This window comes from Setaria italica, chromosome II (genome assembly GCF_000263155.2).
Source record: "Setaria italica strain Yugu1 chromosome II, Setaria_italica_v2.0, whole genome shotgun sequence".
Taxonomy (NCBI): domain Eukaryota; kingdom Viridiplantae; phylum Streptophyta; class Magnoliopsida; order Poales; family Poaceae; genus Setaria; species Setaria italica.
The window spans coordinates 40202478-40225142 of NC_028451.1; the positions used below are offsets into that span (position 1 = coordinate 40202478).

A 22665-nucleotide genomic window follows, 5' to 3' on the forward strand; every position below is an offset into this window, starting at 1 on the left:
AATATCCAACAAGCCTGGCTGATGGGGCACTCAAAGAATAGGTGGCTGAGAGTCTCCTCACAATTCTCGATGCATTGAACACAGTTGTAATCCTCAAAAAACATGTGTTTTCTTCTAAGCACACATAAATGTCCACAACAATAGATTTATGAAGTTACAAAAGTCTCATTATTGGCTTGCTGCTATGCTCCTCGCTTAAGCAGCTAAATCCATGACTAACTATAAGGGCCATCAATTAGTCAAGCAGCCGTACTATTTAAGATGAGATGTAGAAATGTAATAGATCTTTAATAGTGAAAAAAAAACTGAAAAGAAACCCAGTGTCTCCTGCAACCGAAAAAAACGTGCTAACGAAATTTACCAATTTCACTGAAAAGAAAAAGAAATTTATCTCTTTTCTCCTTTTGAAAAATGGATTCTTTTATATTACTTCAAATTGGAGTTGACCTCGGGATTCACCTCCATCCTCCCGACTCCGAGGTGCCCAAACCGTTGCAGACATCTCACGCCACTGCCACAGTACTGCCCGATCTTAGGGCCCACCTGTCAGCCAACGTTGCACGGCCGCGATCCAGCTCCTCGTCTCTCCTCCTCCGGCCCTCCTCCGTTTGCCACCGACGGCGGCCGCCCCCACCTTCTCCCTCCTCCCCCTCCGCTGAGGCCGTCCGAGATCCCGGCTTCAACCTTGAAAACCATTATCTCTTCCCGCCTCACCCTCAATTCGAAGCAAACCCTCCCGGTCCAACCCCCGCGAGCGGAACACATTTGGATCCGGCTCGGCGAGATGGATCCCGAGGAGAGCGCCGCGCCGGCGCCGGCGCCGAACCAGGGGGAAGAGGCGGCGGAGGCAGCGGAACCTGCGCCGGCGGAAGAAGAGAGGGCGCCGGCTGAGCAGGAAGTGCCGGCGGGGGAGGACAGCCCGGCTAGCGGGGGCGAGGCGGCGGCGCGGGCCCACCACGAGAAGGAGAAGGAGGAGCTCGCGCGGGAGGTCATGGAGCTCGGCCTCCAGAATGAGTACCTCAAGTCCCAGATAGCCGGCGCCCGGCCGGCGGGCGGCGCGGATGAGGGCTCGGAGCTCGTCAGGGGCTTGAAGGAGCAGGTGGAGAAGCTGACCAGGGAGGTGCAGGAGCAGCGGCTGACGCGGGAGGCCACGGAGAAAGCCCTGGAGCACGTCAACGTGGCCTACGCCGAGGCCGACGGCAAGGTGCAGGGGCTCACCGCCAAGCTCGCCCAAGGTTAGCCGCTACTCCCCTTGAGCCTTCGCTAATGAAGTGTAGTCGGCCACCGAGCATTGATGAACTTGGAATGACTCTCACTTTTGCTAAGCTCATGTTTTATCCCTGCTTCCCTTACGTTCACCACATTGCAAGTAACAAGCTATCCTTGATTGACTGAAAATCTCTGTATGTACCACCAAAGGCCAAACTTCATCGTGTGTCAGTTAAAGACTTGTCTCGCTAATAATTTGAATCATCCAACATAATTGTAGGCGGCGGATTTGCTATTGAGCTTGTCTGTAAGTCCATACTGTTGCAATAACTTCTCCTAATGTATGCCTGTGAATCTGTGATTATGAAATACAAGTTGTCAAACTAGCATACTAGTCAAAATGGCTAGGGCATTGTTTGGTTTAGAAAATCGCGTTTTATAGAGGAGCAGATACATTGAGAACTGGTGGGCGTGAGGTTTGTCAGATCAGCATACACTCTGATATGTCACTAATGACATAAGTAAAGTAACAATGTAGCAAATACCCCAACAGGCATGCCTCTTTTGGCAGAAATGTGTGGGTGTAAAAAGGGTAAGTATGAAAGTTAATCTTATTTACTTGTGTGGCTGAAAGTGATTCTCTAAGATAAACTCTATGGGGTAGGTGATTATGGGTGTGAAATGAACCAGGAGAAGCTAGTTTTTTTTAATTATTTTTTATTTTAATCTCCAAGCATCTAGTTTATTTCAAAGAATCACTTCATAGAATCCGTGATTCCCTGTAAACTGCCGTTTGGCAGAGCTTCCCACTATGCATGTATTATTACAGTTCTGAGGCAATCGCATGTTAAACATGTGCGTGATTACTTTTCTGAATTTATTTCTAGAATAGCTGTATCTTAGCTTGATCAGACTATCAGAGTACACCCTGTTAGTTCATTATAATATGTCATACAACCTCGTCCTTGCTGCTACTGTTTTTGTCTTTCTTGTTTCAGAATCTTATTCATCATTAGTTCCATGCATGTAGCTGAACAGAAAATGGAAAAGGAACTAAAAGAACGTGACGACAAATATGTTGAGCTGGACACCAAGTTCCAGAGGCTTCACAAACGTGCAAAACAGCGTATACAAGATATACAAAAGGTAGTGGTCAAATTTAAATTTTCAGCTGTCCTATCTGCACATTAGCTTGAGAATATTAGATCTTATAATTTGCTGCTTTGGCCTTCTCCCTAAATATGGAAATTTTCTGCTGTCCTCTGCACCTTAGCTTGAAAATAAAGCTACTAAAATTTTTAAATCACGTGAAACAAGGAGCAGTTGAGTTTTAGTCTCTTCCTACACATTTACAGGAAAAAGATGACCTGGAAGCTCGATTTAATGAAGTCAATCAGAAGGCTGAGCAGGCTGCTTCTCTGCAATTAGCGGCACAACAAGAACTGGAACGTGCTCGTCAACAGGCTAGTGAGGCCTTGCGGTCAATGGATGCTGAAAGACAGCAGTTGCGGGCAGTGAACAGCAAGTGAGTGACTTTATTAATGTCATTGTACAATGCACATGCCATCTTCTAGCATATCGTGAATATAACACTAAACTGCCGTTTCTCTCCTTCCTTGGGGTTGGTGGATCTGAGTGGAATAGTTATATGAAATCTGACTATGTTGGACAGCAGCTCCTCCGTTATAGTTACAGTCCTATATTTATATCGGTAGCTCCTCAATTGCTGATGGAAATAATGTTTGCAGTCCTTTCATGAAGTCTTTCACAACATGCTAATTTAACATAATATACATATTAAAAGTGAATGCAAACCATGTTTAGGTTGAGAGCTAACCTTGATGAGACACGTCTCACCTTGGAGGCCAGAAACAATTCCCTCGAGAAACTGCAACAATCAGTGCTTGAAAAAGAGCAGGTATGTAAATGTAATGGTTTTTGTCTTTTTTTTTGTTTGATGACCTTTAAAAGTGGAAATGCATGGCCTAAGAAAGGATTAAAGAGTTGCAGGGCATGTAGTTGGAATACTAAAAATTCTTTTATGGCTTTAGGAGGGTGCCAAGTTCTATGGTGCTTATATGGATGGCAGAAGGGGGAGATAGGTCTAGCTAGCACTAGGATGACATTGACTAAGTTACTTTCTAAAATGTTGGTTTATATATCTAAGCTAAAATAAGCAAAGTGAAACTGTAAGAGATTCAGGCTCATTTCAACAGTCTAATATATAGGTTGTATGACAGGATGTCGATGTATTTGGTTAGCACTAGCAATTATTTGTTCTGATCTAAACTGTTCACATTTTGAGTCAAATCTACAGAACTGTTAATATTATTGTGTTAGCTTATTTAGTTTATGTAACAAGTACACAAGTGACCGATGTGATGTTTGTAAAGTTGCTAGAGAAAGTTCAAGGATCCCTTCAATCTGCTGAAGATAAGAGGATGACAATAATTTCAGAGCTCACTGCTAAGCATCAGAAGGTACGAGGAAAAAAAATCAGGAATTAAATTTCGAAAGCATGATTTCACAAAAAATGTTAAGGTAATCTAAGCTAGCTTCATTTGTCGTCAGCAATTAGAAAGCTTGCAGGCACAGCTAGCAGAAGTTTCTGCAGAAAGGACGAAGGCATCTGAAACCATAAAGTCTTTACAGGTAATGGACCCAGTAAATAGCATCATTTATACATCATAAAACTATAATTCCATTTAGTGTTAATTCATGTTAAGCTGTTGTCTAAATGCTTTGTAGTATTACCATTTTCTTGGTCTGCTTTAATGTTGGCAAAGTAGTGAGTAGCTGAATAGATTGATCTCAGTATGCTGGGAATAAACGGTGAATTATAGTAAACAAGCACAGTTAGCTGGAATTTTTTCATATAATTATACTTTTTCAGGCGGTACTAACAGAGAAAGACTCAGAAATAGCTGAAATAGAAGCAGCATCAACGGGTGAAGCTGCCCGGCTTAGAGCTACTCTGGAGGAGGTTAAAGGGGAGCTTGCTCATCTAAAGGATGAACACGTATGTTTCTCTAATTTGTTCTGATACATACCATTGCTGTACGAAGTTTGAGCATACCTTGTCATAGATGCCAAATTCAAATTGGCAGACATATGAAGAGAAGTAGTTCTAATGCTGATTAGTTTCATACAAACCATGATGAGTTTTAGATTAATGAGCTTACTGCTTGCTCGCATTTGAGGCTGGCATAACCGTAGAAAATGCTGAACAAAAAGACTTCTGTGACTTGAAACTCTGCCCATTATTCAGAGCGGACAGAACACATGGTCATTTTGTTAGTAGATTACGGTAACCTGAAGTTTAATAGGTTCGTAGAACTTCTAGGCCTCACATGAATTTAATTTACTGTCACATGTTCTCTGAATGCAACCATATTTCTACATATTCCTTACTTTATTCAGTTCTTGTCTTGTGTATGGGCTTGCCACATGATGCATTAATTTGCATCGCAATCATTTGATTTGAAAAGTGACTGATTCCAGTAAAACCAAGGAATTAGTGTTAGCTTCACTACTATTTTTTACCACTCCATCACTAGAATATTTTTAATTTTTAGTCAAGACAACTGTTGAACAGCTCTTGTTATGTTTGGTAGATCATTTATGATGTCTTGGAGGAACTAACAAAACTCGTCTAACTTCTATAATTACTCAGGAAAAAGAAAGGCAAAGCTGGGAGGCTACTTGTGAATCTCTTAGGTCAAAGCTGGAAGCATCAGAAAATGCGCGCCTTAAATCTGAAATAGAATCTACAAAACTTAAGAGTAAGTTTGCTGGTACTTCCCATTTTGATTTTGGTGCAACATTGATACATCTATGAACCTGTTTGGATATTCTGCAGGTCAATTGGAGTTAGAGTTGTCAACACAAAATCAGCTGTTACAAACCAAAGACTCTGATCTAATGGCTGCAAAACATGAGGTATATTGGTACGATGAGTTTAAACTTAGCAAACATGAAGCAAAATGAACTTCCCTGATATTTTTATTGCAAGTTTTTTGCATGGTTCATATGTCTTCTTCCTGCATAGCTAGAAGAGTCCATATAGTTCATTCCTTAGTACCACTTTTTTAACTCTTCATTCCCTACTTGTTGTACACAATATCAGGTAAGGTAGTGGATGGGAAGAACCTTCTTTCCATCCTTTTTATTGGAGCCCTTATCTCCAGGTTGTTAGTTGTATTAGGTGGTGAAGCTACACATTATTTACTATCACTACACTATCATCATGAGGTTCATGATAGCTTGTTTTTATCTAAGTAACAGCAAGATTATGCGTGCATGTCTTTGATCGTTGCATGCGCATTGCCTTTTCTGCCCATTAATACCATGAGCTTCTGTACTGAGGTTGTAGTGGGGACATTGGAGTACAGATGCAGGATGTATAAAAAACAGGGATTTCTTGTATAGTATGAACTCATTGGCTTAATATTGCAACAGTGAATTGCATAGTTGTGTTATGTATATCTTCCTTAAAAGATGGTTTCTACCTTAACAGCAGCGAAACTTTATTAACATTTTCAGTTTTGGAGAACTCGTGAAAGAGATGGCTTGGCACACAGATAATTATTTTTAAGCCTGGGAAATACATTAAAATGGTCCTGATCAGTTAATTGTTCCAGCCTAATTTTAAGGACTGGTTTCATTGACATTTTCAAATGGAAAATATGGCATGCACTGCGACTTATAATTGTAAAAAAATATCATATTAAGCCCTTCAAATTTTGCAGATTAGTCGTCTGGAAAGTGAATTTTCTGCGTACAAAGTCCGGGCACATGCACTTCTACAAAAGAAGGATGCTGAGATTAACGCAGCTAAAAGTTCAGATTTGGTTAAAGAACATGAAGAGGCAATAAGGGTATGCCATCCTTTTATCTAGATATCTGATGTAACTGAAGATTTTTGGAGTGGTTTAATTGATTGCTATTGCTTTCAATCAAGGAAGCTGAAAAGGAGGTGGCAGCTGCTTTGGCAGAACGAGATAAAGCAATCCATGATCTTCAAGAAGCTCAATCCAGACATGATGAAGAGATTGAGGCAAGGTAGGAGGACTTAACTTTCTGCTCAGCGAAATCAAATCTGATAGGCTTCCATCAGCGCTTGATGTGCTTGACATTAACCTCCAACTTAGTTTGTCAAATATGTTATCTGCAGTAGCTGCAGTTCTCTTAACTTTAGCTATTGCTTGGAGATCACTAGCAAAGCAGTATACATTGTAGCAAACTATGCATGCTATTACTGTTATACTCTGGCTGTTAACTTACTGTTGTTCACAGCACAAAACCTGTTAGCTGATGCATTATATACCATTCCATCAACCTTTGCCCTGTAAGTTTTATTATTTGCCAACTATCCACTCTTTACTTTTATTTTCATTCAGAGATATGGCGCTTGCTGATGCTGAGAAAAAGCTAAAGAATGTAATGAAGAAGTTAGATTCTGTTACTTCTAATTTCATCGTGGAAAAGGAATCGTGGGAGAAAAACTTGGCAAATGTAGAGGAAAACTGGAGATGTAAGCTGCTAATTCTATTTACTTCAGAAAGATCCCCTTTCTTTTGATGGGAAATGATGACAAAAATTATGAATGTGATGGTGCAGTGAAATGTGAGTCTTTGAAGGCTCAGACCAATGGCCATGTTGATGATGAACTTCAAAAGAATTTAGGGGAGTTGACGCTAAGATACGAGAAACTGAAGGTTTCTTCCTGGACATTGCCCTTGCTATCTGCATGCCCTTATTATGTCTTTGATCCAGGATTTTAATATATGCTTGGTTTTTTAGGAAGAACATCAATCATTCCGTGATATTGCTGATAGAATGATTGAAGACAAGGAGCAAGAAATAGCTAAACTCCTCGAGGAAAACAGGGATCTTCACCTTTCTTTAGAGGCTAAACCAGAAGTAAGTCATTTAGAGCTTAACCCATTCATTGCTACCTTTATAATCTATATAAGGTAGTGGCCAAAGCTCCATATTGGGGATTATGTTGATGTCCAGAACATCATAAATTTACTTATGGAGGGAACATATAACAGCTGGCACTTTCAAATCAAGAATATAATGATGAAAACACTTAGGGGCCTGTTTGAATGTTATAGTTTAGAAAAATGTGGTACCAAGAAACAAAGTTTTTGAAATCAGAGAGACACAATACCATGGTTTAGAAAAAAGAGGTTGCGGATGAAATTTCTAAACTCCGAAAAACTGCATTTTAATCAAGGTTTTCAAAACTAAAAGATCTGTTACAATGGAGCATATCTAATTTTCCAAAACGAAAATATTCTGCAGAACTATAGTATTTTTTTTCAAAAACTCTTAAAATAACTGTGCATTAAAACAAGCTCTTACTAACTAAGTTCACCATTGCATTACAGAATTCTCTTCCCTTATGATTGGTATTCTACATGTAAGATTGTGTATAATGTGTGGGATATATTGCTTGAGCTCCTTGGGCTGATTATATGGGAGTACATGGCTTGGAGGGCAAGTAGCCTCTCCTAGAGATAAGGAAGGTTATCCCCGGGATTACAATCAATCCTAAACTAACCATATCCGGAGTTGCCTAATATACTCTAGCATCCCCCCGCAGTCACAGTGGGAGCGCGCAGACAATGAGATTGGAGAATAAGCTGAAAAGCTGACATCCCCCTGCAGTCACAACCGTCGATGCGCCGTAGACACTATGGCTGGAATAGGAGCTGACAAGGCTTGTCAAGCAGATGATAGCCCCTTAGTGCCGAAGTAGCCAAGGTCGAGGTGGACGTGGTCGAAGCCGCGGAGGAGGGCACGGGTCCGAAGCGTCAGCGAAGGTGCCCGATACACAAAATCAGCAGCTTCTTGCCGACAGGTTCAGCAGGACGATGAGCCGACTGCGATGGTAGATGGTGCAGCTAAAGAGTGCAAATGCATCTTCCTTCAGCAACATCGGCAGCGGTGTCCGCGAGCATGTGTCAATAGGCGCGGACTCGGACCGAGAGCCAGCTTGACGAGGACCAGCAGCTTGGGTGGTGCCACCGCCTGAAAAGGCGGCGACGCCGGCGATGATGGCTTGATAACGAGCGTCGCCGCTGCAGCCTAGGAGGATGCAACGACAACCTCATCCTCGGTAGTGTCAACGATGGAGTGGCGACGAATGGCAGGGTGATGCAAAACCAATCTCCGATCGGGAAAAAGAAAAACAGCAGCAGCAAGAAGTGGCCCACAGGTACAATCTCGGGGGCACCTAGTAGTTTCCCCTCCTCCCTTATCTCTTCCCCACCATGGTCAACCACGGGCAAAGGAAAAAAGAAAGGAGGAGAGAAGTAGAGGCCCGCCCAACGAGTGAGGTCGACGGTGCGGGGTGCGCTCGGAGCGGCTTCTCCGCTACAGCAGCACGGCAGGCTGGTAGCCCCATGAGCCGTCCCCGCAGCTGCGTCCTCACGCTTAAGGCAGCAGCAAAGGCGGCGCTAGGGGAGGAAGGGGACGGCGCGGGGGAGAGGGCCGGCGAGGGAGGGCGGGAGGGGCGGAGCCCCACAGCGCTGCGGCCCGGCAGCGAGGTCGACCGGTGGTGCAGTGGCCTGACGGCCCCAACGGCACGGTGGCCTGGCGTCCCCACGGGCGTCCTTCGCAGCCGCGTACTCGCGCTCAGAGGCAGCGGTGTGGTGGCGTAGGTAGGAAGGGGGGGGTGCTTGGGCTGGTGCACAGAGGGAGCGGCGGATCCAGATGCGAAGCCGGAGGAAACAACGACGTGGAGGCATGGCAGGCCCGGCGGCGGCCCCATGGTGGCGCGGACGTGGATCCGATCGGCCACGGGTAGAGGTAGGCCCCTCTGCTGCTGGTTGACCACGACGGCACAACGGATCAGATGGATCGGTCGCGCATCCTACGAGGGCGCTGCCCCCGGTGGAGATCGATCTCCCCGGGGACGGCGCGAGGGCAGCGGAAGCCGGAGGCCTAGGGTTTGAACCTAGACTCGTGATATCATGTAAGATTGTGTATTATGCGTGGGATGTATTGCTTGAGCCTCTTGGGCTGATTATATAGAAGTACATGGCTTGGAGGGCAAGTAGCCTCTCCTAGAGATAAGGAAGGTTATCCCGGGTTTACGATCAATCCTAAACTAACCATATCCGGAGTTGCCTAATATACTCTAACACTACAAAATTTAAAATAAGCGCTATTATTTTAAGATAATGTTGATGATATTATTTCATTGATGTCACAGGTTAGCAACACTGATCATCAAAGTCAAGGTAGGTTTTTTTGTGTCAACATCATGTTTCATTGTCCATTCTCTTCTGTATTCTTCCTCTTAATTGCATAGCTGGATTGTTTTGTCACTAATTGTCATTGGCTTATATTTGCAGGACCTGTCAAGGATACGATGAGTGTTGAATTGGCTGAGCAGCAAATTCTGGTACTTTCCCATTTCCTTGAAGAAATAAGTCGGGAATGCATATAAAATGTTGCAATTGGGATTAATTGATATTTTAGCTTTGGTGTTAGTCTAAAATAGGACATGCTTGAATTAGGACTTGTACCCTGTGCTTTGGTACTTTGCACTCTGATTTTGTATGAAAAATTTCAACTAATCATTCAAACCAGAACACTTTCGTGCTTACTGATACATAGGCCGAATGGATTTACTTAGATGAGAAAGATTGTCAACTTATACTCCATGCCTACATTTTCAGCTTCTTGCACGGCAACAGGCGCAACGAGAAGAGGAATTGGCTCAGTCACAGAGGCATATCTTAGCACTTCAAGTAGGCTACCAGCTTAGCAGGATTTCCTCACTCTTTTTCCTCCAGTTTTGGTGACCAAGTGGATAAGCTTTTGTTTTCCTTTATTTTTCAGCAAGAAATTGAGGAGCTCGAGCGTGAAAACCGTCTTCATGATCAACAGGTGGGTCATTTGAGATTTTGAGTTATTGACACTTTTTGTTAGTTGCATAATTTTGATTAGATCTGGCCATGCATCTGACTTTTTTAGTCGTGGAATGTTAACTGGGATTAAATTTTATTATGGTCTATATTAAGCAATGATTTCTTCACTGGAAGAACATGCTGTGTAGAGTATATGTGTTAACTCATAATTTCCAGGCGTTATTCCTAGAAGTTGAAGCTGCTTTGATAAGCCTATTTAGCTAATTGACTAGTACGCTAGCATTGCGGTTACGATTGTTCTTCTACACTCCAGCTGATACTGAAGTATTCGTTGTCTAGTATAAACAATTTGGATACTTGGCCTTGTTGCTACTACAGATCTTTTTAAAAAACAAGAGTTTCGCTGTATAATGTCAGTTTATTTGGTCTTGTATGTTTCTTAGTTACTCTGATGCTAATGTTTTTATCTTTAGCATTTATGATGTTTGTAATATTACAATTGAATATATCTTGTTTTATGTCATGATTAAACTGAAACTAGAAAAGGAGTTATTGGTTCATGGATTTGACATATCTTGTTTTTCATAAGAGGCATCCCTTTTTTTGCTTCTATTGTTTGTTGTAGGAAGCAATGTTGAAAACAGAGCTTCGCAATATGGAGAGATCACAAAAGCGAGAAGGAATAGATATGACATATCTCAAGAATGTGATTCTAAAGCTTCTTGAAACAGGTAATTAGAACTGCTTATTGTCGATAGTTGCTATATCTGAGTATTAACAGATGATATGAAACATTAGCGTGATATCTTGTCCCAGGGGAAGTGGGGGCCTTGCTGCCTGTGGTTGGGACACTACTACAATTCAGTCCTGACGAGGTAAACTGGGTATTTTATCATGGAAGTTCATTCTTGCTGCTGATGCTTTTTACATGGCCATTCTTGTTTTTACTGGTATACTATGTGTGTGGATGCCTTAGAGCCCAAGTTCTATTCAAGTCAATTTGAATGGGAGCTTGACATTTCGTCACTTGAAACTTGGCAGCTCAAGAAGTGCCAGCAAGGTGTCCTCTCAAGTGTGGCTTCTTCACAAGCTGCTGCGGTGTCAGATGGCGCAACCACACCGAATTCATTCTTTTCAAGATTCTCGTTCTAGCGGAGGTATGGGCCATTGCTTTCGAAGATTCACACAATCAAAGCCGGGGGAGGGGATGTTCTGAGCCTACAGATCCACAGTTTTGCTGATTGTAGAACATGCTTATTCATTTATTATTTCCAGGCGTTCCTTCCCCTTGTCACCTTTGTAAAAGTAGTGTATATAGAGGTATAACTACTTGTTCCACAGCGAGTCAAGATAAAAAATGTAACGAAGGATGAATTGTGGGACTGGCATATATAGCATCTCATGTTAGGTTGTTGGGGGGAATGGTTTATCGACTGTTGTATAAATTTTGCTGAACATTCTGAGGATCCAGGAATCATTTGGCATTGGACTTTGAGTTTTATCGTTCCGGCTACGGTGCAGTCTTCGCTGCTTACAGCGTGGTTTCTGTTGCTGGACCTAATATGGGTCACTTTAGTATGCTGAAAAAATAATACCCATGTATGTTGCACAATCTTTTTCTGGAAACCTTAGGCAAGTCCATGCGTTAAGCTGTTTGGAGGGCAGGAAGCAGCATACGCGTATTTGTAGCTCGGATGGTCGGATTACGCTCAGCAGAAACAGTGGCGCAAGCGTCTCTTATTACATATGTTAGGGTCTTGCTTAATACAGCTTTCTTGCATGATTTTGATCTTGATATTGTATAGGATCGGCACAAACCATCACACGCGCAGAGGCATATGTTTTGTTTGATACTACGACGACTTTTGCTAGGCCCAGCGCTAAAAAACCTACTTTCTTACGATTACGGGGTTCCTTTGTGTAAGTAATAAAAAAAGGGGGGGGGGAAATAGAAAAGAAAATTCGGAGGAAAGAAAAGAAAAGAAAATTTCGAAGCTGAGACGGAAAAAGGAAAGAAAAGGAAGCCAAACTTTGCATCTCTGCTCAGTCATCAGTCATCACCGATGCCAAAAATGGTTGGTTCGTAGATCCTCCAATTCATTTCCTCCTTACAAAATGCACAATTTCTTCCTGCCACTTTTGGGCAAGGGAGATTTAAAGAAAGCACTCAATGCAGAAAATGCTCCTACGTTACGGTTACCATAATAACCGCTGTACACCCACCACCACCATCACCCTAAATCGCCGTGATTGTCATTACCATAAACAAACGCGCCTCCGCACAAATTAACGGCGCATGCCACGCTGCCCGCTCTTTCTTGAGGGCCCACACGGCGGTGACGCCATCCAGGTGCCGGGCCGTGAGAATTGGCCACGCTGACGCAGGAGGAGTCAGGACCAATTCGAAAAGGGTGGAGAGCCGAGACGACCGTTGGAGCCGCCCCTCCGCTTAAAACCTCCTCCGCCTCGCCCACATCATCTTCCCCAAATCCCAACCCGAGAGGCCGAGAGGGAGAGAAGGATCGAGGCCGAGCAAGCAACCACCTCCGCGCGACCGGCCATGGACCGCCGCCCGCCGCTCGCCGTCTCCCCGCGCCGCCTCCGCCCGCGCCCGCACCGCGTGCCCCGGCCGCCGCTGGTGCCGGCGTCCTCCGTGCAGACGCCGCCAGGTACGGGCGTCCCCCGATCCCCATCCCTCCCCTTTCGTTCGCCGATTGGTTTTGATTCATCAGCGACGGCCGGCGGGTGGATCTGATGCGCGTTCCTTCTCAACTCTCCAGGGTCGATGAAGAAGGCGGCGGCCCCGATGCGCGCGTCCATCTGCGCGATCCCGTCCCCGATCCGCCTCGAGCCGAGCCCGATGCGCGCCTCCATCTCCGCGCTCCCGTCGCCGGCCCGCTTCGAGCCGAGCCCGGCGCGCACGTCCATGGCCGCGGCGCTCCCCACCCAGACGCGCGCCAAGCTTGACTTCCCCGCCGCCGAGGCGTCGCCCCCGGCGAGGGCGCCGGCCGGGAAGGAGAACCTCCTCCCCGCCGCGGCGCCGTCGACGCCCCCGGCGAGGGCGCCGGGGGCCGCCGAGAAGGAGAACCTCCTCCCCGCCGGCGCGGACGCGCACGACGAGCTGGTGGCGCTCAACCTCGCCGCGGTGGCCAGGGCCGCGGGCACGCCGGCAGCCGGCCCGCTCTTCGTGCGCGGCAGGCTCTACGACCTCTACTCCGCGCGCCGCAACGAGCGCCTCAAGCGCAAGCACGGCTTCCCCTACTCCTACGAGGACTCCGCGTCCGCGGCGCTGGACCCCGAGGCGGTGGCCGAGGACCCCTGCGTCGCCGTCGAGCTGTCCAAGCGCCGCGTCGCCAAGAAGGCCTACACCGCCACCGGGGCCGAGTCCGTGAGGAGGTCCATGCCGGCCGCCGACTTCGCGGCGGGCCGCGCCGGGGGCCTGGGGCCTCGGTCCTCCCTCAGGAGCAGCAAGGAGATGAAGAAGGCCTCCGCCGCGTCCGGTGCCGTGTCGATGGCTGGCAAGGAGAGGAGGATCATCCCCAGGTCGTCCGCTAGAAGGATCTGAGGGCTGCAGCGCCTCTCACCTGAGTTGTGTGATCTCCCTGAGGTGGTGGTGTTCTTGCTTCCTCTCTTTGGATCGGTAATGTGGATATCGTGATGCAGTCTACCCATCTAGTAGATGTCAGTAAGAAATATTGGTAACTGTTGATTGAGTTAGCAGGAAATACTATTTTGGTGTCTGGAGTTGGTTTGGGGTTGAAATACAGATGCGTATTTTGCCATACAATGTGCTGTGAATAAGTTCAATCACCTCTGCTGCAAGTTCAGAATCTCGTTTTGTGGTGCTTTGTCTGCTTGATGGTTATAATCTGATTGAAACGTAGTAGTACTGAGGCGCTGTCAGTTTAGGTTGCCTGATGTTCTGAATTTGGTTGTTGCCATGATTCGATCTGTGTATGTCCCGGATCACCATTTTGAATTTGGTGGCAGTGTTCTTGTTCTGAATTTGGTTATCAGAATTAGCAAGTGGAAGGCCATCATTGTCGTGATTCGATCTCTGCATACATCGATCACCATTTTGAAATTGGTGCTCAGCATATAAGTGGGTGGAATCAGTGCATAGTTGGATCCGCCATTTTGAATGTATATTGCTTGATGGAACGGAGTTTTTTTTTTCGGGGATTTGCATCTTACTATAGTTCTCTTGAAAAGACAAGTCATCTTCAGGATCTGTAGTTCTTGTACGTAACCCCGTCTTTGAGACTTTTTTGCTCTTTTGCATAGCTCCGTTTGGTTCTTTAGTTTCTATTAAAGTTCCTGTCACATCGAATATTTAGATACTAATTAGGAGTATTAAATATAGACTAATTACAAAATCAAATGCACAGATGGTGGCTAATTTGCGAGACAAATCTATTAAGCCTAATTAGTCTATGATTTGACAATGTGATGCTACAGTAAACATGTGCATCTCGCGAATTAGCCTCCATCTGTGTAATTAGTTTTATAATCAGCTCATGTTTAGTTCTCCTAATTAGCCTCCAAATATTCGATGTGACATGAACTTTAATCCGGACTAAAGATCCAAACATCCCATGTTTGGTTTGGTTTGCTTCTGATTATTATGCTCTTCAGTGGTTCAGAATTTTTTGTAGGCTTCGGTATTGCCATGGTAGAGAACAGTACTAGTGTGCCACTATGGACTTTGGAATGGGTCTGCAGTCTGCAGGGTGCAAAATAATATAGCTGCATGCTTGTCTATTGTCATACTGCTGCATATTGTGCAGAGTAGGTTGGATGAATTCTATTGACAAATTGATCTGAAGCCAATTGTCATATGATGCAGCGTTGTTTTATCATGCTCTTCAGATTATTAATTTGTTATGCTACTCAGCAGCTTATGATTTCCCGATTCATTAGTCAATTGTTATGCTATCTGCTCCTTCATGTTGGAAAACAAGTCCAATCACTTCTACTGAACTTTCAGATTTTTTTCGTTTGTTTGGTGGGGTTCACATTTCTCAGGCAAATTTTATGAGTTGTAGTCGACTGCCATATTTCTGAATCCGAACGCACACAGCGTGATTTCACAATCTATTACTGGCCTGACCCACATCTCAGACCAGGGCTTCCCAAGAACAACATGCTGGATTGGTCCTGGAAGCTGCATCCTGAACTCCTGAAGCAGCTGCCTTCATCTTTCTACTTCTTGCTAGTTCTAGATGTGCCTCTCATTATTCAATCTTGCATATATTACACACAGGAGCAACATGAGACGTTGCTACTAGAACACAATCAAAAGGTTGCTGCAGCTCCTGCAAGCTTCCTGAGTAGCCTGGCCGCCTCAAGCATCGCAACCCCAACCTCCTCCTTGCTGCTGCTTGCGACATCGTCATTGCCCTTCCCTTGTTCTGCGTCGTCGTCGTCGTCTGGTGGGAAGCAGTGCGCGGGCGCCTGCCACTGCGCGTCCTCCAGCGCCACGCCGGGCTCGAAGCGAATCACGTACTGCTTGATCCCGTCTGCAGATCCGGTGCCAATGCGCTTGTATCGTTACCGAATGCAGGTGCTGCTCTTCAACGTACAATAATTGGGGTTACCTACCGTCGTCGAGGAAGTCCCACCGCACGGGCCGGCCCGTGGCGGCCTCCTCGTAGTAGACGATCAACCCGGCCTTCCCCCAGACGTGGCAGTCGATGCCGCCGGAGACGGCGCGCCCCGCGTACTCGGCGCCGCCGCCGGAGAGCCACCAGGGCGGCAGCACGCCGACGGGGAACCGCACGACGCGGCAGGTGGAGGAGTCGAAGTAGAAGGCGGTGCCGTTGTTCCACTCCACGTCGTAGAGCGGGTCGGCGGAGAGCTGGTGGCGGACCAGGTTGAGGTTCCGCCGCCGCGGCCAGTCGTAGTAGAGGTCCGTGATGCGGAGCGGCGGGCCCGTGGAGGCCGATGAGTAGTTGGTCAGGTTCGTAAACAGCACCGCGTGGAACCGCTCCGGCCACGGCGTCGGCGAAGGGAGAGGCAGGCCGGATGCATCCTCTGCCACCGTGGCGGCGGCGGCGAACAGGAGGAGGAGGAGGAGGAGCGGCGGCGGGGGGCAGCGGGTGGGCGCCATGTCGCGCGAGCTGGGGACTGTAGCGAGCGGGCAGGGAGGGGGCGGGCCTTATCTTTGTTGTGTGCTCGTTCGTGTCGTGTCGTGTCAGCTGGTGGTTGGCGAATGGACGACCAGAGTCCACAGGCAATCGAAGGCAGGAGAAGCAGAGGTTGGCGATCCGGCTGCACAAACTCCTTTGAGATTTCTGAAGCTGCACAAGCTTTCCGCACCCCTAGCGCCAGGATATCTGATGAGATTTTTTTCACCGGATCCTCTATTCAACATCGAAATATGGTTGCAATATTGAAAAGTATATGAAAAAATAACTGCATTGTTTAACTCTAGGAAAATTATCGCCGCAACATAAACACAATGTTTCATACAACTATGGGCTAAATCTGTGACTAACACGGGCTAAGGCCAGTGTCAGTGCAAGGTTTTACCAATGCTGTCATGTCATCTTTTTAATGAAATAAAATTGTCACTCTCAGTGCAATGTTTCATTGCACAGTTTCATAGATAGTCTGGAGCATTTAATTTTCGTGTGGAGTTATGATCAAATGTTTCTTGCGATAAAATTATAACATCCTCAGTGCAAAAGTTTTAATTAATTTTATTAATTTGGTAACTGTGACAACTGAGTTTCATATCTTTTTATAATTAGGTTGCTAAGTCAGCAAAACTGCTGATGTGGCATAGGATCTGATGGCCCGTGAAACCTCGCTGAAACAGGCCTAAAAGCCAGGAGACTCATGCGGGCTTTTAATGTTCACGCTGTTTTTGCCAAGATGGCCGGCCCAAAAACAAGCCATTCTCTGTCTCGAACAGCCCTGCTTCTTACCCATAAAAACACCCTACATTGTGACAATACAGACGCATAAAAACAGCCCAAAATAGTACCTCAGTCCCTTCAAAGAAGGTTATACTCCCACCGGGCACCGGCCCAATCATCTACAGCGGTCACACTATACAGACGCATCGCTATTATCGGTCGACACAAACCTAGCTACCTGCATAGGAGGATCTCTGATCTCTGATCCCTCCCTGTGTTGTTTCCCTTGTCCTCTGCCCCCCCTGGTTTCGACAGTGATCTCTTGGGAATAATTGGCCATTTAGATCAAAACCTTCAACTCAAGTTGTGCACTAGGCGCATGTCGGCAGTACATACTCCCTTTGTCAATGACCTTGTCTTAAGGGCTCGGTAATTGACTATCTAGAGCAAATTAAATGCTAGGTACAGCGTCATGTCACGCTCGAACCAATCTAGAATTCGGCATAAATCAATTCTTCCCGTGGTTCGAGAGAAAAAAACTACCCACATCGTATTGAGGAGAAAAATGAAAGGTGGCGCGACAATGGCAACCTACCGTGTGGGGCCGTCCCCCACACTTCTCCCAGGCAAGTGTTCAAGATATGCGAGGTCGTGAATCATCCTTGTAAATGCATTTGCAGCGTCAGCTCTACAGAACCGCTCTTGCAAGTATTGCAAAAACTAAAGACAAGTCTTGTGTCTCTTCCTGCAAATGCAGTTTCAACCGATCCTGCAAATGATTCCTGCCGTAGCGAGGTTTCGCTCATAACTTATTTTGGATATATAGAATCAGCTTGTATGTTTTATCATATACCAAAACTGATTTTATAGCTACAGAGATGGCTACAGCTGGTCGGCGTGAACTGTGATCATCCCGTGGGACATGTGTGTGTGTAGGCTACAAGAGAGGTGCGTGGAAACTGGGCAGAGCAGCCGCAACACCACCCGTGCATGCACTGACACCCAAGTCCTTGTGCCCTTGGACGCATGGAACCCTACAGAGGTTGCAATCACCCGCTGGACGAATCATTACTACTCATCAGACATGCGTCGCTGTCGCTTGTCGCCGATCCGATCTTGCGTTGGGTTGCTTCCCTTGTCCTTTGGCCTAGCTCCTGAATCCTGATGACTGCTAGATGCCCGTGCTCAACAGCACGAACAATCAATCCTGCAAAATAATTGCTTCTATATATATCATATAGGCCTCGAACTAGCTACATGTTCAACGAGAGAATCTTCTAAGAAATACCTGTGTACACACACATACATGCATGGGTGTGTGTGTGTGCACGCATGGGCATCGTACTGTTGCTAGCCTCGCTTGTGATCTTTGTCTTGGAGCCACAACAAGCTACGCTTCTTAATCAGCAACTGCTCGCTTCTTAATCAGCAACTGCTAATTAAGATCACCTAATTACCTGACTGGGAGTGAATCTAGTGATAGATTCATAAACCTAGAAAAACCAAAACGATCTACAATTTAGAATGGATGGAGTAGAACTAGCTACCTGTTCAGCGAGAGAATCTTCAAAGAAATACCTGTGTACACACATACATTATGCATGTGTGTGCACGCATGCATGTGCATCATACTGTTTCTAGCCTCGCTTGTGATCTTTGTCCTGGAACCACAACAAGCTACGATTCTTAATCAGCAACTGCTAATTGAGATCACCTAATTACCTGACTGCGAGCCAATCTAGTGATAGATTTATTCGTCACATGGACAATGGGCCAATGGCGACAGCAACGGCAACAGAGTCTGCAGGAAGTCAGATAGAGTGATAGCTAGCTTAGCTGGTAGGAGAGCTAGCAGCGTACATTTCTGACCATTGATCTGTTTGCAAACCGCCGCCGGCCGCCGTGGGAAGTGTAGTGCCGGCATGCCGCTGCGTTCCGGCCGCCGCAGGGGGTCATTAGCCATTGTGCTGCTGCCACGGTATATATATGTTTGGATTTTTTTTAATCCAAAGTGTGATTACAATCGTCGAGCTATGATTCGGCTACTATCTGATATATTTTAATTTGATTGCCGTTTGGTTGGGTCTCAAATTTTGATTAATTTGTTCTTGTTTATTTGGCCACCTCTGGTCATTTTGGCGACAAAGTTAACAAAAAACAGGGACACTAACAAATTGGCTGGCTCAAATTAGATGTATCTTGCTTCGTTTCTTTCTTTGTTTTTGGTTTTCTCTTAATAATGGAACCACGAACCAACGGTGGCTATAGTACTCGAACTTCTCATCAAGTTGCATCACCTCAAGTGAGCTCGCGCATGTCGGCAGTGCTGCCTCATTTCGATGCCCTTATCATGAGGGATCAGCAATTAACCATATATACGGAGCAAATTAAATGATACAAAAAGCTTCTCTCGTCACCTTCAAACTAAATACTTCTGAAATATGGCACAAACACCACAGAATTAACTCATCCCTGTCCTTTCTCACCTAGTATAAGGGTTTAGAGAAACTGTCAACCTTCTACTCCCTCCATTCCAAATTGTAGGTAGTTTTAGATTTTTTATGTTCATAGATATTATTATATATATGTGTATAATAATATCTATGAACCTAAAAAATCAAAACAACCTACAATTTGGAATAGAGGAAGTAATTTAGAAAAAGGACAAGTTAGCGTGACACTAGTTTTCAAGTTATAAATAGTCTTCGGTTTTCGTACGCTTATTTATACATGCATATTTACTCACCATTATGAGCATCACAAGGTGACTCATTACCTTTAGAATAAATTTAGAATAATACGAGCATCCATGGTTGAGTCAAAAATTTTAATACCTCAAAATCCTCTTCTTCACGGGGCCTCGTTCGCTTGTTTCCCGAATGGGTCTTGGATTGCTGCATACGTTTGTCTTCGTGCAGTCTAGCTAATTTCATTCTCCTGTCACGGGCGTGCACTTTTCGGCGTGGGGAGACTTGCAGGAGACGATCGAGGCGATCAAATGATTTGGCTGCTTATGGATTGTTGACACTTGACAGGAGAGTGCCACCCGTCTTTTTTGCATTTCATGCGTGTACGTTCTTTGACGCCGTCGTTCTTTTGGACCAAGACAACACAAGCAAGCAGTGATGCTCAGTTGTACTCTCTCCACCCCAAATTATAGGTTGTTTTAATTTTTTTAATTCATAGATATTATTATGCATCTTGACATAGGGTATATCTAAGTGCATAGTAAAATCTATAAATCTAAAAAACCTAAAATGATCTATAATTTAAAATGGATGGAGTAATTGATAATTGTTGTTGCAGCAATTAGGTTGCTTATATTACCCTAGAGCGCACTTGGTCGGAAGATGAAGTACCCAATGTCGATGCCAGTTAATTTCCTTGCTTTTCCTGTGAAGTATCCAAACTCTTTATCAGAGTATCTTACTATTAATAATTGGAGGCTCCTTTTGAAGCCTCCAGGTGAAGCCACCTAGGATTCCTAGGTGGACACTCTAGAAAAAGAGAAAAATCCTAGAAATTCTCACAAAAAAGCAAAACATCCAACCATCGATCGATAGATTCAAATCATCATAGCCATTGGATCTATTATATTTTCTAAAAAATTACCCACCTATGCCATTATGAAAATAGCCTAAAGTAACCTCCTAAATCTATATATAAATTACCCACCTATGCCATTATATAAAATAAACTAAAGCAACCCCTAATCTTCATCAAAATTACCCACTTATGCCATTATAAATAATATTTAAAATAATCCCCTAATTTGCAACTGAATTGCCCACCACTATTACTTTAAAAACTTAAAGTAACCCCTTAAATTTGCATCTATATTACCCACGCATGCTATTATTAAAAATAACATAAGGTAACCCTACGTTTGAATCAAATAACCTTAATTAAAAATATACATCAATATATGATTCTAAATCATCTATATCTTGCACTATTGGTATACGATATAATAATTAAGGTCTATACGCATGATGTGTGTCACCATTTATAAAGATCTAAAGTGATGTGAATATAGATTTCTATATTAAAATTGTATCTCAAACTTAGGGTTCATTAAATAAATTCAAGCGCATACCTACGATGCAAAGTGAAAAGTTAAAGATTATAAATGTGGATGAAAATATTATAGAGTAATTACTAACTAAAATCTATCACAATTGGATGAAGATATTAAGTATATATCTATATAAGTATTGTGTTCAAATATTTAACAAACGAGATGTAGCTCATGATAATATTTTTGTAGCAATGTAGTCTTATTTTTTTCCATTGGAGGCTCCCCATTAGTTCCCATGAGACAAGCTAAAAAAAAATACAAATTCTCATAAAAATTAAAAACATCAAACACCAATCCTGTAAACTCTAATAATCATAACCATTGATCTATTATATTTTCTAAAAAATTACCCACCACTATCATTGTGAAAATATTAAAAAATGAGCTCTAAACCTATATGTAAATTACCGAGCTCAGCTATTATAAAAAATAATCTAAAGTAACCCCATAATCTTCATCCAATTTACTAATACTTATCATTATAAATCATTATAAAACATAACTTAAAATGTCATTCTAAAATTTTATCTATGTTAACCACGTACGTTGTTATTAAAAATAACCTAATAAAGTAAACATGTGCATCATACGTCCAAAAGTAAATTAATATATGATTCTAAATTACCTATTTATGTCATTGTTAATATAAAAATACTAAGTTAAAGTAAATACACATGATGAATCCCACCATTTAGACCATTTATACATGCATGTGAGGAATCGATGAAAAATATTAATTTGTATGCTAAACATAATGTATGGAGGATTGGAGGTGCGATACAAAATGGAAAAAGTATGAATATGGATGAAAAAGTGCATAGAGTAATTATTAATTAAAAACAATCACAACTAGACAAAGATAGGTACATATCTATATAAGTATTATGTTGAAGTATTGAAAAAATAGGAGAGTAGTAGGTAAACAATTTTGATTATTAGCTAGGAGTTTAATTTCTAAATAATTTTCAAATACAATAACTTCTAAAAACATTAGCCCATGCGGGAGCACAAGTTGGTGGACTAGTACTAATAATTTGTACGATTTCTCATTCCATTTTTCCAATCCTGCGTTCCAAAATGTATCATCGTGCCTAGTTTTCCGAATGGGTTTTGGATTTTCAGATACGTTTGTCCGCGTGCAGTTTTTTCTCGTCTCACGGGCGAATGTAATTCTTGGCGTGTGGAGACTGCAGTAGAGGAGATAATGTCCTGATAATGACTTGGCAGTATACAGACTGCTGCAGTGACAGGGGCTAATTGGATGGGGATCTTACCATGCATGTGTACGGGTGGTTCTTTGACGTGTTCCTTCTTTTGGACCAAGCCAACACTGCAACACATATGCAGCAGCAGTCAGGTAGCTGTCAGTAGCCGATGGATATGAGGCAGAACACCCTAGGTAGCCTCTCTATTTTAGGTTCAAAACGCTGTGAATGCATATATGATATGCATATATATATGTAAATACCAATCCTTTGAAAGTTGAACGGGAAATGAAACAAGAAAGACGGCTTTAAATTGCTGTAAAGGTGTTGTACAGGTGCATTATTATACGTAGATCGACCAGAGTACCTTCCTCTCCATCCGATCCTTCTATCTCAGACCGCCATGGGAGATCGATGAAGGGGACTGG

The 22665-nt window shown here is 44.0% G+C and overlaps 3 protein-coding genes across 4 annotated transcripts; 2 read left to right on the forward strand and 1 right to left on the reverse strand.

The window, feature by feature from the left end:
• Positions 1–476: 476 nt before the first annotated feature.
• Positions 477–11595, forward strand: LOC101785854 (protein GRIP). Of its 2 annotated transcripts, none has more exons than XM_004957613.2 (21): positions 477–1235; positions 2240–2355; positions 2565–2734; positions 3034–3127; positions 3603–3689; positions 3781–3861; positions 4103–4228; positions 4883–4991; positions 5069–5148; positions 5958–6086; positions 6170–6270; positions 6609–6742; positions 6829–6926; positions 7012–7131; positions 9434–9461; positions 9576–9625; positions 9903–9974; positions 10066–10113; positions 10720–10825; positions 10911–10969; positions 11136–11595. In XM_004957613.2, the coding sequence occupies exons 1-21, from the start codon at positions 785–787 to the stop codon at positions 11244–11246; spliced, it is 2370 nt and encodes a 789-aa protein (XP_004957670.1). In that variant the 5' UTR covers positions 477–784; the 3' UTR covers positions 11247–11595. The 2 variants fall into 2 exon arrangements, with proteins under 2 accessions (XP_004957670.1, XP_012699562.1); XM_012844108.2 differs by having other exon boundaries at positions 1108–1235; positions 2226–2355; positions 11136–11541.
• A 965-nt stretch (positions 11596–12560) lies between these two features.
• On the forward strand, positions 12561–13942 carry LOC101786260 (skin secretory protein xP2). The gene is made up of 2 exons (XM_004957614.2): positions 12561–12763; positions 12875–13942. The coding sequence occupies exons 1-2, from the start codon at positions 12655–12657 to the stop codon at positions 13657–13659; spliced, it is 894 nt and encodes a 297-aa protein (XP_004957671.1). The 5' UTR covers positions 12561–12654; the 3' UTR covers positions 13660–13942.
• A 1191-nt stretch (positions 13943–15133) lies between these two features.
• LOC101786655 (uncharacterized protein At4g14100) lies at positions 15134–16273 on the reverse strand. The gene is made up of 2 exons (XM_004957615.4): positions 15696–16273; positions 15134–15613 (listed from the first exon to the last, which is right to left on the reverse strand). The coding sequence occupies exons 1-2, from the start codon at positions 16201–16203 to the stop codon at positions 15390–15392; spliced, it is 732 nt and encodes a 243-aa protein (XP_004957672.1). The 5' UTR covers positions 16204–16273; the 3' UTR covers positions 15134–15389.
• Between the last annotated feature and the right edge of the window lie 6392 nt (positions 16274–22665).